The sequence below is a fragment of the Panthera pardus genome, unplaced genomic scaffold, assembly GCF_024362965.1.
Source record: "Panthera pardus isolate Hobbes unplaced genomic scaffold, ASM2436296v1 HiC_scaffold_4, whole genome shotgun sequence".
Lineage (NCBI taxonomy): Eukaryota > Metazoa > Chordata > Mammalia > Carnivora > Felidae > Panthera > Panthera pardus.
The window spans coordinates 11,830,442-11,844,849 of NW_026526969.1; the positions used below are offsets into that span (position 1 = coordinate 11,830,442).

The following is a 14,408-nucleotide window of genomic DNA, read 5'->3' on the forward strand; positions in this document are numbered from 1 at the left end:
AGTAATCCTTACACCCAGCCTGGGGCTCAAACTCACAACCCCAAGATCAAGAGTCGCCAGCTCCTCCCATCGAGCCAGCCAGGCACCCTGAGGGCTGTTGCTTTCTGTGTGTTGATTTTGTATCCTGTCATCTAACACAATCCTTTCATTGAGTTGGTTTTGTTTTTGACTCTCTGAGTTTTCTAGGTGTAGTGTATCACCTGCGAATAATAGTTTCACTTTTTCTCTGTTGATTGTTATGCCTCTGATTGTTTTTCTCCAATCGGAGGTAGCACTTTGCCCCGTTCCCGATCTCACTGAGAATGAGTCTAGTGTTTGTCCATTAAGTAAAACCCCGATTTTAGAACTGAGAAGTCTCCATAAATACACATGTGCGTGCGTGTCCTCATCTGTGTAAACTTAAAAAGCATACATGTGCTTGTGTGTGATTGAGATGGGTACGTGTATGCACGCATCACACGTACTTTGCGTATCAGGGTATAAGAGTGTGTGCGTGTATGCAAGTCCGTGCTAGTGAAGTATCCATTTCTGTTTTCGTGAGGAATTTTTTAATCACGTATGTAGTTCAGATATTGTCAGGTGTTTGCAGCATCTTTGTGGAGATCAGTCTTTTCTTAGCTGTATTATAATGGCATGTTATGTCAGTGGCTTTTCAAAGATTAAACAGGTCTGTATTTTTGGAGTAAGTGCCGCTTAGATATTATATGTTACCGTTTCAGTCTGGTGTTGGATTCTGTTTGCTGATGTTTCGTTGTGGATGTTTGTGTTGATGTAAGAGATACCGTGTAATTTTATCTATCCTATTTATTGATCGATCGGTCTTCTGATCCTGGTACTCCTTGCCGTGTGGACTGAGGACCCAGAAGGTTCTTACTCTCCATGGCAGTTCACAGGCTCCCTCGGCCTGGACCAGCTGGGACGCCCTGCTCTGGGTGGCCAGTCAGCTCAACTCTGCAGTCTTGGGCAGTCTCAGCCGTGGCATCCGGATCAGTGTGGTTTGAACCCTTGTTGATGCACACTTTGTAAGTGATATAAACCCCTTGTTGATGAAGACTTTGTAAGTAGCAGGGCCGTGGGGCACATTTGCTGAGCGCTTCTCTTCTGAAATACGAGTTCAGTGTTCGCGGTCACCCGAACTACTCCTGGCAGCAACTCTGGAAACCTTCTTCCCTCCTCCGCTGGGGCTTCTGTACCCCCTGTTCGGGCTGGGGTGGAAGGGTATCTCGAGTGTTTGAAGGAAAGTGTTCCCTTTGATAAATCAGTTGTCCTGCTTCGCTGCAAATACCCTTATAATGTCTGCACGCCTCAGTGATAGCTTGGCTTCATATATGGTTCTGGGTTCGAAATCCTTTTTCCTTCGCAAGCAGTGGGCAGTTCTCTGTGGGTTTTTCTCAGGTGAGAAGTAGAATGGCAGTTCCCAGGGGTACCTAAGGGTATTTTTTCCACCCTTGTAACTTTTTAGGATTTTTTTTCCTTAATTTTTCCGCTTTGGGTATTTTGTCAGGAAATTTCTAGATCTGTATTTTCCTCCCAGTAGTCCTGTTTGCGAATTGGATGGCCCCTTTTGATGCGAAGGCTTACTTGATTCTTCAGCTCAGGTATCGTTTTCAGTTTTTTTTTTTTTTTTTTTTTTCTCGTTCGTTGTGAAAATGTCAAATCTGTCAGATTTGGCTTTCATATCGCAAGCTTTATCTCATCATTTCAATTTCTAGTTATCTGAGAGATTTCCTAGATTATTTATTTTGTGTCCCATTTGTTATTTAAGCCTGTTCCTTGGGGATTTAAAAAAATTCAACAATTTGGTCTTTAATCTCTAAGCATTTTGTGATGGCTGTTTTTAGGAGAATGTTCTCATGTTATGGAAGCAATATCCTGCTTAATTTGTTAAAAAATATAAATCAGTGGAAAAATTGTAAGTCGTTTCCTTTATGAAATTGATTCCATTATTGCTGACCAGCTCACCTTGATGCTTAGCTTTTACTTACTCGCTTTTCCTCAATTGGTGAGAATTCTTGATTTTTTTAATTTCAATTTTTGAGAGAAAAATTCCTAATAGCTAACGTGAATATATTCACCTAATGACCCCATTTTGCGCTTTCCCTTGTGGAGGGGAAGTCTGCGGAGCTCTAGAAGTTAGTGGATTAGCGATACGTGTTTTAGGTAGATATCACTTCATTTTTTTCTTCCAGTGTTTTTATTGTGGTAAATTCCACACGACATGAAATTCATTCACTGTTTTAACCATTTTAAGATACCCAGTTGGTTGGCATTAAGTACATTCACATTGTTAGGCAACCATCACCATCAACCATCTCAAGAATACTTCTCATCTTGCAAAACTGAAACTCTGTTCCGCATCAGATAATAACTCCCCTTCTCTCCCAGCCCCTTCAGCCATTCTCCTTTCTGTCTCTGAGTGTGATTGCTCATTTAAGTAGATTCGCACACTGTTCGTCGTTTTGTAACTGGTTTATTTTCAACGAGCATAGTGTCCTCAGAGTTCGTCCATGTTGGAGCAGGTGCCAGGATTTCCTTTCTTTTTAAGGCTGAGGATGACTCCGTTGTACATATGGACCACATCTTGCTTATCTCTTCGCCTGTCGGTGGACGCTTGGGTTACTTGTGTGTTTTAGCGACGGTACGTAATGCTGCTGTGAACATAAAAGTAGCTCTTTGAAGGCCCTGCTTTCAGTTCTTAACAAGCGTACACTCAAAAGAATTGCTGGATCCTATGGTAATTCTATTTGTTTAGTTAATTTTGAGAGAGAGAGTTGGAGGGGCAGAGAGAGAATCCCAAGCAGGCTCCACACTGTCAGCTCAGAGCCCGACATGGGGCTTGAATTCACGAACTATGACATCATGACCCGAGCCAAGATCAAGAGTTGGATACTTAGCCAACCAACTGAGCCACCCAGGCGCCCCTGGGAATGCTATTTAGAAAAGAATTTTCTTTTTAATGTTTATTCATTTTTGAGAGAGAGAGAGAGAGAGAGAGAGAGGCAGAGAAAGAGAGAAACACAGAATCAGAAGCAGGCTCCAGGCCGCGCCTTCCCTGCATCAGGCTCTGTGCTGACAGACACTGCCCTCAGGAAAATCATCCGTGTCCAACACGGATGGAGCTCACGTATGTCCTGGTTTGCCCGAGACCGTCTTGTTGCACCTGTATTCCTTCTGGTTTAACATTTACCCCACACGGAAGTTTTTGGTTTGGACGGTGAGCGTGTGGCCACCCTAATTACAGAGGCTCTGAAGTGTGTGTGGCCGCAGTGCCCGCGGCCAGAGCGTTCTTACCATCCGACCCTCATCTGGCTGCTGCGTGCACTGAAAACCGGGAGCCACCCAGGCTGCTCAGGTAGGGCTGTGGTTAATTTCCCTTCACTTCCGCTGCCGACAGGGAACCCCGGGCCCTCCCGATGGGCCTGGGGATGCTCCAGGGCTCCATCAGAGTCCGCCCTCCTCTCTTGCGGTGCCCAGCGTGTGCCCTGCGTGCAGCTCTGTGTTCCGCAGCTCTCAGTTCTCCTCTTCTCGACCCCACATCTCCGGAGTCTCCTCAGAGACGCCTGCTCTAGGTAACAGTCTCTGTTTTTATATCGCTTTGAACTGGACTTTGAGAGGATTTCGTTTTCTTTTCGAGGCTGGAAAGTGACTGTGTACCTTCGGCGTCCTCTCCTGAATTGGAATCAACTCTTATCGTCAGAAAGCTGTCCTTGGGGCACCCGAGTGGCTCAGTCGGTTAAGTGTCTGACTTTTGATCTTGGCTCAGTTCATGACCTCACGGCTCGTGAGTTCGAGCCCCATGTCGGGCCTTGTGCTGTGTGGAGCCTGCTTGGAATTCTCTCTCTCTCCCTCTCTCTGTGTGCCTCCCCTGCTTGCGTTTTCTCTCAAAATAAATAAATGAACATTAAAAAAGGAAAAGTGGTCCTGGAGAAGGGTCTTGGTCTATTTGCCCTGTTCTTCCCTGGCAACCTGTTCAGTACTGATGCTGTCTGTTTTCAGGCATTGGTCCTTTTTCACGTCCGCATCTTTCCCCCTGAACCCCGTGCAGTACCCCACCACCCCTGTGACGCCAAGCCTGGCAGCATAACATTCAAAGTTTGTTGTTGTTGTTGTCGTCTTAATTTTTTTTTTAACATTTATTTATTTTTGAGACAGAGAGACAGAGCATGAACAGGGGAGGGGCAGAGAGAGAGGGAGACACAGAATCCGAAGCAGGCTCCAGGCTCTGAGCTGTCAGCACAGAGCCCCACGTGGGGCTCGAACTCACGGGCCACGAGATCATGACCTGAGCGGAAGTCGGCCGCTTAACCGACTGAGCCACCCAGGTGCCCCAACATTCAAGGTTTGTTAAGGCACTCTCCCTGCGATAGACCTCACCTTGACGTCTCGGGCGTTCGTCAGCACAACCAACCGTGTCGCTGCAAGAGAGGGGTATTTGAGATGCGCTGTTTGGACCAACACAGGGAGGAAGTAGAACACTTAGCCACACGGGTGGCCCCAGGTAGCCCCCGTGAGTGTCAGAGTCCAAGATGAAAGAGCTGAAGCAGGAGGTGCGTCAGGCAGGAAGGAGGAGACCGTGGACGGGCCCTATGCGCACCCTGTGAAGAGGGGGCCGGAGGCCCCGCTAGGAAAGGTGGCCGGAGAGAAGGCCAGGGAATCCGATGCTTGTCCATTTGTGTGGTGTTGCCCTGGCAGTAGCTTTACTCACCTCACGTCCCCCAAAACTCAGCCCACTGGCAGAATGGGAACTCCGTTGGTTTTCTGGTTTGGGGGTTTGGTTTTTAGGGGGGCAGTTAAAGGAACCAAAGACAGGGGCACCTGGGTGGCTCAGTCGGCTAAGCGTCTGACTTCGGCTCAGGTCATGATCTCACGGTCCGTGGATTCAAGCCCCAAGTTAGGCTCTGTGCTGACAGCTCGGAGCCTGGACCCTGCTTCGGGTTCTGTGTCTCCTTCTCTGTCCCTCCCCCGCTTGTTCTCTCTCTCTCTCTCTCCCTCTCTCTCTCTCACTCTCAAAAATAAATAAACACTTAATAAAAAGGACCCAAAGACAGTATATTTCCAGTATGGTTTGTTTTATTGTACAATCCGTGACATAAAGTCAGATTTTCAGTGTTCATAGTTCATTTTACTGGCGAACTTGGTCAGCTCCTGTGCCCACACATCTCCTCCGTGTTACCGGTTTCGATCACCGTCTCATTACAGGGACCAGTGTCATTCAGGGACGTGGCCGTGGACTTCACCCAGGAGGAGTGGCAGCAGCTGGAGCCGGAGGAGAAGACCACCTACCGGGACGTGATGCTGGAGAACTACAGCCACCTTGTCTCCGTGGGTGAGGAGAGCCTGCTGTCCGGTTGCTGCTTTGGGGGGCGGGGGCGGGGGCCTGCCAATTTAGTGATTTTCTTCCCTCAAGTTTGAAGAAATAAATGATAGGACCATTTAACTCTCTTTGGGCTCCCGGGAGGCTATTTGTCTGTTTAATCCTCCATCGAAACGTCTGGATTTTGCTAAGGTGCAAAACCGGGCACTCGATCAGGCAGCCTCCGAGGCAGCATCTTGGACTCAGAGACCTGAAAGGTGTGCAGCCGGTCCCAGCCTGCCTCCATTCCTCACTCACAGGGTACGACAGCACCAAACCGAAAGTGATCCTCAAGCTGGAGCAGGGAGAGGAGCCGTGGGTAGTGGAAGGTGACCTGCCGTGTCGGCGTCGTCCAGGTACGTCAGGAGCATGTTACGGTTTTAAACATGGTGGCCCCAGACCCCTGGGAGTCACTGAAGGCAGCTCTGAGCCCAGGCGCCCGTGCAGGCTGCTTTCCTTTTGCATTTGATTTGCACTTGTGGGGAACCTCCGCGTGAGCCTGTGCCAAGGATCCGGTGCCTTCCTCCTACCTCCGTCTCCCCCCTAGTAACTTAGCCTCCCCCCAGTAGCACAGAATTCCTTTGTTTTCTGGCGTTCAGAAGTCTAGGAGAAAAATTAGCTTGAGACTCTCACGTTCATTCTTTCTGTTTTTCCTTCCTTGCTATGAAATGCCTTGGGCTGGTTTTCTGCCCATTTCACTCCCTCCTCCGTGCACTCAGCCACCAAAACCTGTCCCCTCCCTGAGCTGCTCCGCCGAGGGTGCACCTGTGCTCTGTTTGGTGGTGCTGAATGCAGGCCCTAAATTGTTGAAAACGGACCTCTGTGCTTTGCAGCCAAAATACAACACAGACGCAGAGTTCGGGGTAAAGAGGAACAGTAGTTGCGTCGCTTTGCCGGCCAAAGGAGGCTGCAGCGCGCTGTGGCCTTCGAAACTCCAAGCCCGCCGGGAGCAGGGCACTGGCGGTTTTATAGGGAAATACAGGATCTAGCGGGTCTCGACAGAACTGTACATGCCGCCAGCATCGCTAGTCTTCGGGGGGGGTGACGGGTTCCTGAATGGGCTGAGAAGAAAGGAGAGGAAGACAGGAAGAAGGTTACTTTAAAACTGAGCTTCGGGGGGTGGCTCAGTCGGTTGAGCATCCGACTTCGGCTCAGGTCGTGATCTCACGGTTTGTGAGTTCAAGTCCCACGTCAGGCTCTGTGCTGACAGCTCAGAGCCTGGAGCCTCCTTCGGATTCTGTCTCCCCCTCTCTCTCTCTGCTCCTCCCCTGCTCACTCTCTGTCTTTCCTTCAAAAACAAGTAACCATTAAAAAAAAAAAATTAATGGGGCATCTGGGTGGCTCAGTCGGTTAAGCGTCCGACTTCAGCTTAGGTCATGATCTCGTGGTCCATGAGTTCGAGCCCCGCGTCGGGCTGTGTGCTGACCGCTCAGGGCCTGGAGCCTGTTTCGGATTCTGTGTCTCCCTCTCTCTCTGACCCTCCCCCATTCATGCTCTGTCTCTCTCTGTCTCAAAAATAAATACATGTTTAAAAAATAAAATTAAAAAAAAAATTAAAATCAAGCTTCAGGGCACCTGGCTGGCTCAGTCAGAGGAGCACACAACTCTTGATCTCAGGGTTGTGGGTTTGAGCCCCACACTGGGTATAGAGATCACTTAAAAATAAAATCTAAAAAAAAAAAAAAAAAAATTGAGCTTCATGGAAGCATTACTGCAGCCATTTTGATCTTTGTTCAACTTTATACTTACTATTTATTTTGAGAGAGAGAGAGAAAGCGTGGGTGAGGGAGGGGCAGAGAGAGAGAGAGAGAAAGAGAAACCCACGCAGGCTCCACGCTGTCCACGCAGAGCCCGACGTGGGGCTTGAACCCACAAACTGTGAGATACGACCTGAGCTGAAGTCAGACACTTAAACTGACTGAGCCACCAGGTGCCCCAAGATTTAATAAATATTTTAGAGCTTCCCCTGAAGCATAGATAGGTTTTGAGCGTAGCCAGCGCTGAAAGCCACATTGAATGAATAAGGGCATGAGCACAGGCTGGTGGTTGGGAATAAGTGGGCATAGCCTGGCTTCCTGGAGCAGGAGGTATTTTTGGAAGACTAGCAAATTGCTACTTTGAGTATATTTGTGAATCCAGGTAATTGCAAAATCTTACTGGTGAATGATAAATTCTCTGTTTTTTCCTATTGGTCTTTGGGGCTTTGGGGCCAGGGATGGTGTAGATTTCTGAGCACAGAACTGTCGGCCATTGCACTGATTGTGGATGAGAGCCGCTAATGATAATAGCTCAGAGGCTCCAAAAACTTGTAAGATACGCAGAAATAAAAGTTAATACTGTGGGGGCCACTTTAGAAATCTGACATTCAAGGTTTTGTACAAAATGAAACCTGCGTGTATGGAAACTCTTTGTTCTCCGGATTCATTTGGTGTTACGTCAGGGACATGACTGGTTTTAGGAAATTGAGGTCAGCAAGTTGAAAGGAAATTGATGGGCATTTGTTTCATATACTATTCTGAGCGATTTGCATGCACTAAGTTGGTCCTTTCCCAGCCCGGTGGTCTGGGCATATTTCAGCTGTGTGAAGCCGCATCACAGTTAAATACCTTGCTCCAGTCCCAGCCAGTAGTGGTGGATTTGAATCAAGGTGGCCTCATCTCTGTCCTCTTAGCCGCCACGCTCTGTTGTGCAAATAAGTGCAGTTAGGCTTACGTAAGCCCGTCAGAACACTTCAGAGAGCCGATCTGAGCGGCCGGGTCTCTTGCCATCGGGTCCATCTTGCATTTCTTTCAGGCAGTTATGTGCCTGGAAGGAACTCTCCTTCCAGGTGAAGGTGAACCAGGGCTGGGGAGTCGGAGACTCCCAGGGGAGAGGGACTGGGGGACAGGGTGGGGGACTGTCTCTAAAGATGAGGAGATTGGAATTTTTAGAATGATTATTTGGATTTATGTACAGAGTAGAAAGGCAAAAATTTTGGAAGGGTCTGGGCTAGTGAGAACGTCACCATGGTAATCTAAGTGTGAAGCAGTATGTTACAGTTTAACGTAAATGGTGATCTCTTGCTTCCAAACGTAGACCATACTTGATTATTTTCTTTGAGTGTTCGTACATCAGTTACTCTTCTTCTGCCGCCTGACCGATGTGCTCCAGATTCCCCCCACGTCCGCCCTAATCTAGTGCTCTTTCAGTGACATTGCCCTCTGCTCATCAAATGTCGGTGAAAGGTTTATTTCACCTTTTCTACCAAAGTTCTGAACATAGTTTGTGAAGTAATAAAGGTACTTTATTCGGTGTGAATTTATTCTCCCTTTTGTCTATAGTTGTCAGTCCTATCCCACTTGTCCCTTTCCTGTGTCTACCCCATCCCCATATGTGTGCGTATTTGTGTGTGTGTCTGTCTGTCTTGTAGGACAAACAAAGGGGAACAGACGATTGTACACTTGTGACTATTTTATTGCAGAGATTGGCCATACAGCCAGAGTCAGCCCGTTCTGTACCTGTTGTGTTCAGATTCACAAGGTTTGTTTAATTTTATTCCTTTTTAGAAGTCTGGAAAGTTGACGACCTGATAGAGAGAATCCCAGAAAATGGAGATGACATTTCAAGGCAGGCTGTTTCTGCCAACAGCAAAACCCCAAATGAGGAGAGAGAGGATGCGTTTGATACAACACATAATGTGGAAACAAGCCTTGTTCCTTCAAGCGTCCTATCTCACACTTGTGTCTCATGTGGAAAGAATTTAGAATCGACTTCAGAATTAATCATCAGTGACGGCAGCTATGCGAGAAAGAAACCCAGTGAATGTAGCGAGTGTGGAAAGATGGACCACGGAGACAAACCCTATGAGTGTAACCAAAATGGGGAAGGCTATTCTCAAAACGCAGAAAGTATTCTTCAGAACGTTAATCTTTTGGAGAAACCCTTTGAATACAGTGAATGCATGGAAGCCTTAGACAACGAAGCTGTTTTCCTTACTCATAAGAGAGCTTATATGGGGGAGAAGCCCTACGAATGGAATGACTCCGGGTCAGACTTCATCCAGATGTCAAATTTTAATGTTTACCAGAGATCGCAGATGGAATTGAAGCCCTTTGAGTGCAGCGAGTGTGGGAAATCCTTCTGTAAAAAGTCAAAGTTAATCATACATCAGAGGGCCCACACGGGAGAGAAACCTTATGAATGTAATGTATGTGGGAAGTCCTTCAGCCAAAAGGGAACCCTCACTGTCCATCGGAGATCCCACTTGGAGGAGAAGCCCTATAAATGCAATGAGTGTGGGAAAACCTTCTGTCAGAAGCTACATCTCACCCAACACCTGAGGACTCATTCAGGCGAGAAGCCCTATGAATGTAATGAGTGTGGGAAAACCTTCTGCCAAAAGACCCATCTGACCTTGCACCAGAGGAATCATTCAGGAGAGAGACCCTACCCCTGTAATGAATGTGGGAAATCCTTCTCCCGCAAGTCTGCCCTCAGTGACCACCAGAGAACGCATACTGGAGAGAAACTTTACAAATGTAACGAGTGTGGGAAATCCTACTACCGAAAATCTACACTCATTACCCATCAGAGGACACACACAGGAGAGAAACCCTATCAGTGCAGTGAGTGTGGCAAGTTCTTCTCTCGGGTGTCGTACCTCACCATCCATTACAGAAGTCATTTAGAAGAGAAACCCTATGAATGTAATGAGTGTGGCAAAACCTTCAATTTAAATTCCGCCTTCATTAGACATCGGAAGGTGCACACAGATGAGAAACCCCACGAATGTAGTGAATGCGGAAAGTTCTCTCAGTTCTCCTATCTCACCGAGCATCCTCCGGCTCCTTTAGGAGAGAAACCCTATGAATGTAGCGAATGTGGGAAAATCTTCCTTGACGGTTCAGCCTTCAGTGGGCACCAGTCACTTCCGAAAGGGGAGAAATCCTATGAATGTAACATATGTGGGAAATTGTTCTCTGAGTTGTCCTACTACACTATACATTATAGAAGTCATTCGGAAGAGAAACCCTATGGTTGTAGCGAATGTGGGAAAACCTTCTCCCATAACTCCTCCCTCTTTAGACATCAAAGAGTGCACACGGGCGAGAAGCCCTATGAGTGTTATGAATGTGGGAAGTTCTTCTCCCAGAAGTCCTATCTCACTATCCACCATCGGATCCACTCGGGAGAGAAGCCCTATGAATGTAGTAAATGTGGGAAAGTCTTCTCTCGGATGTCGAACCTCACTGTACACTATAGAAGCCATTCGGGAGAGAAGCCCTACGAATGTAACGAATGTGGAAAAGTCTTTTCTCAGAAGTCCTACCTCACCGTGCACTACAGGACTCATTCCGGAGAGAAGCCCTACGAATGTAACGAGTGTGGGAAAAAATTCCACCACAGGTCAGCCTTCAATAGCCATCAGAGAATTCACAGGAGAGGGAGTGTGAGCGTACTGGCTGTGGGGGATCTCCTGTGAAGTCAGAGCCCTCTGAGTGTATCGAGATCCAACAAGGAGTCCAAGATCGGTGTCTGAGAGTTCGTGCTTCTGAATGGGGAAAATGCTTCAGGCACTGGATTCATCTTCACCTAATGTTTTTCACAGAGAAGAGTCCCTAAGGATGCAAGAAGAAACAGAGCCTTCAGAGCAAGACCCTACAACTCATTGGACACTAGATAATTTATACAGGCGTGAAACTTGATAACTATTTAATATTTATTTTGGAATTCAAATTGTATTTACATATCAGGGAATCACACCAAGGCGAGATCTGTCTAAGTAATGAATGTGGGAAAATCTGTTGTCTTGGAAATTGTTATACTGAAAGCCATATTTCTGATGTAAATTCACATGTTTATAGGGAAGATACCAGAAGCTATCAGCTCTGAATAAACCATTGTATAAAATCATCAGGAGTTTATAATGAGGACAGTACATATATGGCAGTTTCTATCATGTTTTAAAAATGTGTTCTATCAGTAATTCTATGCAAACTTGGATTTGAATTATTTGGGAAAAGGCAGTATTCTAATTTGAGTATTAAGGTGGCAAAATGTACTAACACGGGATTGTATATTGTTGGTGAAACATTTGATAAGTACCAGATAGTTAAATACATAATTTTCTATTTGTTTGAAGGTATTTACAAATGGGTTTTTCATGAATGCCCATCAATAAATTGTAAGCCCGTGGTTTTTATAACGTTTTCAACTACGTTTGAGCAAAAAAAGTTTAAAGTACTATTTTCGTAAACTATGCATAGATGATTTGGAGTTAAGTCTGTGTCAGTGAAAGAGGGCCTTGCACTGTGTAGTCTGTAAGATACACACAAGCCTCATGCCATCCTGCGTGGGTTTGAGCGAGCCATGTGCCGATACCACGTGATTCAGAAATTTCATCTCTACTTTGATTTGATTTGAATACTATGCCATTCTTGTCTGCACTGCTTATTCCCAGTATTTTGGGACAAATGCAGGTTTCTGTCAGACAGCTTTAGTTGATGAACTCAGTGTCCTTTCTCCCCTCATTCCTTGCTGGGAGAGTTTGGGTATCCGCCGTTTCTTCTCATGACATAGAGTGTGAATCCTGATTCGTGTAAACCAGTCACAAGAACTCTATTCGGACCGCCAGTAACTTGTTTATAGTGGTCACATGACCCAGTTCTGGGCCAACAGAATAGATGGATGTTGGCAAAAGGATAAAACATCGATCAATGGGTTTTACTACTCCAGGAACACAAAGGGGGTCATTTAATAATCAAAAATTAATTCCTGGACTACATCACATGGAAAGAAGTAATCTAGGATGCAGAAAAGTCATGTGGTGGTAAAGTCAACAGTCGTTTATGTGCTTCACAAACTATGGATTTGAGAGGAACTTCCTTCCTTGGATGAAGAGTGTCTAAAACTACAAAACGGCAGCATGCCTAGTGCTGAAATATGCGAAGTTTTCTCCCAAGATTCAAAAAAAAAAAAAAAAGACAAGGTTATTTCCTGTCACTAATTGTATTCAGTATTCTGCAGAAAGACCTAGCCAGGAGAGTAAGGGAATAAAAGTAATCAGAGAGCATAAGGATTAGAAAGAATTAACACTTTTATTTGCAGATGATGTAATTCTGTACATGGAAAATTCTGAGGAAACACATGAGTAAGTTTAGCAAGGTCCGTGCATACAAGGTCATAATGCAAAAAATGTTTTAATATACCAGCAGTGAACATAAAAAGTGAGAAACTTAAAAGCAATACCACTCAACAATAGCATCAAAAATCCTCAAGTGCCTAGAGGGAAAATTACCCAACACCATATTTTCAAAAACTGTATCCAGGAAAAAAAAACAAAACAAAACTTGAGAGGGACTTATATGATTCATGGATTCCAGGACAGTCTTAAAAAGATGTCAATTATCCCCAAATTAATTCATAAGTTCAATGCAATCTTAAAAGTCCTAGTAAATTTTTTTATCAAAATTAAACTAATTCTCAAATTCAAATGAAAATTCAGAAGGCCAGTAATAGTCAAGGATATCTTCTGGAATAGATGGAACAGAAGAACTTACATTGCTTGATATCAAAGAAGACCTGTCACAAAGCCATAGAGATTATATTATAATTGTGTGGTATTGGCACATACATAAACAAATTGACCATTGGGACAATAAAGGCTCCAGAAACACCTATACATAATACAGTCACTTGGTTTTTGATGAAAATGATAATCCAGTGTAATAGGAGAGATGTTCTTTCTAATAAATGTGTTGCCATTGCGTTTAATAACTTAATAGAAAATAGAAATGTGGATTGCAGATCTAAATATGAAATGTAAAATAATAAAGCTCTAAGAAGAAAACTTAGTAGACTATATGTAACCTTATAGCAAGCAAAATTTTTCTTACGATCCCAAAGTCACTGGGGATACCTGGATGGCTCAGTTGGTTAAACGTCTGACTTTGGCTCAGGTCATGATCTCACGGCTCGTGAGTTCGAGCCCCACGTCCGGCTCTGTGCTGACAGCTCAGAGCCTGGAGCCTGCTTCTGATTCTGTGTCTCCCCCTCTCTCTCTGCCCCTCTCCTACTTGTGCTCTCTCTCAAAAATAAACATTAAAAAAACTTTTTTTAGAAAGAAGATCCCAAAGTCACTGAACTATAAAATAAAATCAGTTAATTTGGATATATTAATTTTTTGAAACTTCTGTTTATCAAAAGGACCCCACTAAGAAAGCAAATAGGCAAGAAACAGAGGGAAAAGATACTTATAACTTATATATACAACATACGACAGCAGACTTGAGCATACGGGAGGGGTTGGTGAATGTTTTTGGAAGCGGCCAGATAATAAGTACTTGGGGCTTTGTGGGCTGGACAGCCTCTGTGAACGTGTCTGTGTCCCAATAATACTTTGTTCAAAAGCACGTGCAACAGCCCGGATTTGGCCTGCAGGCCATAGTTTCTAGCTGTGGATCTGTAACTTAAAAAGAGCGTTTACGGGGACTCCTGGGTGGCTCAGTTGGTTGAGCATTCTTGTCTCAATTTTGGCTCAGGTAATGATCTCATGTTTGGTGAGTTCGAGCCCTGCATAGGGCACCATGCTGATAGTGCGGGGAGTGCTTGAGATTCTCTCTCTTTGTCCTTCCCACATTCTCTCAAAATAAATAAAACTTAAAAAAATTTAAAAGGAGCGTTTACAAATCAACAAGAAAAAAATAGAAAATGGGCAAAAAGATTGGGGACATCAGTTAAGAGAATATCCAGAGGATAATCATTAACAGTTACGTTATTAGTAATCAGGAAAACGCACATATCCAGACACAGGAGCAAACATACTGTATGACCCCACCTACATAAAGTATAAGAACAGAAAAACTTTCTATGCAGTTAGAAATCAGGATATCCGTTAGCCTCAGGCAAGGCTGAAAATGGTATTTATCTGGTGCTGGTAATACTGTTTCTAAATCTGGGTGCTCAATATCTTGAGTGTTCTGTGCACTTAAGATATGTGTATTTTTCTGCATGTATATTATCTTGAAGTCCTGCATAATTTTGAGCAGGAAAGACTCCTTAGAGTAGTTTTAATGGC

The 14,408-nt window shown here is 45.0% G+C and overlaps 1 protein-coding gene across 3 annotated transcripts in view; it reads left to right on the top strand.

Moving 5' to 3' along the window:
- RBAK (RB associated KRAB zinc finger) overlaps positions 1-12,680 on the top strand; it is a 29,355-nt gene extending 16,675 nt beyond the window's left edge. For all 3 annotated transcript variants that reach the window (XM_019422536.2, XM_019422534.2, XM_019422537.2), the window contains 3 exons: positions 5,200-5,326; positions 5,614-5,709; positions 8,899-12,680. In XM_019422536.2, coding sequence (XP_019278081.2) covers positions 5,200-5,326; positions 5,614-5,709; positions 8,899-10,814 — 2,139 coding nt within the window. In that variant the 3' untranslated portion in view covers positions 10,815-12,680. The remainder of the gene's footprint in view (positions 1-5,199; positions 5,327-5,613; positions 5,710-8,898) is intronic.
- Positions 12,681-14,408: the final 1,728 nt, after the last annotated feature.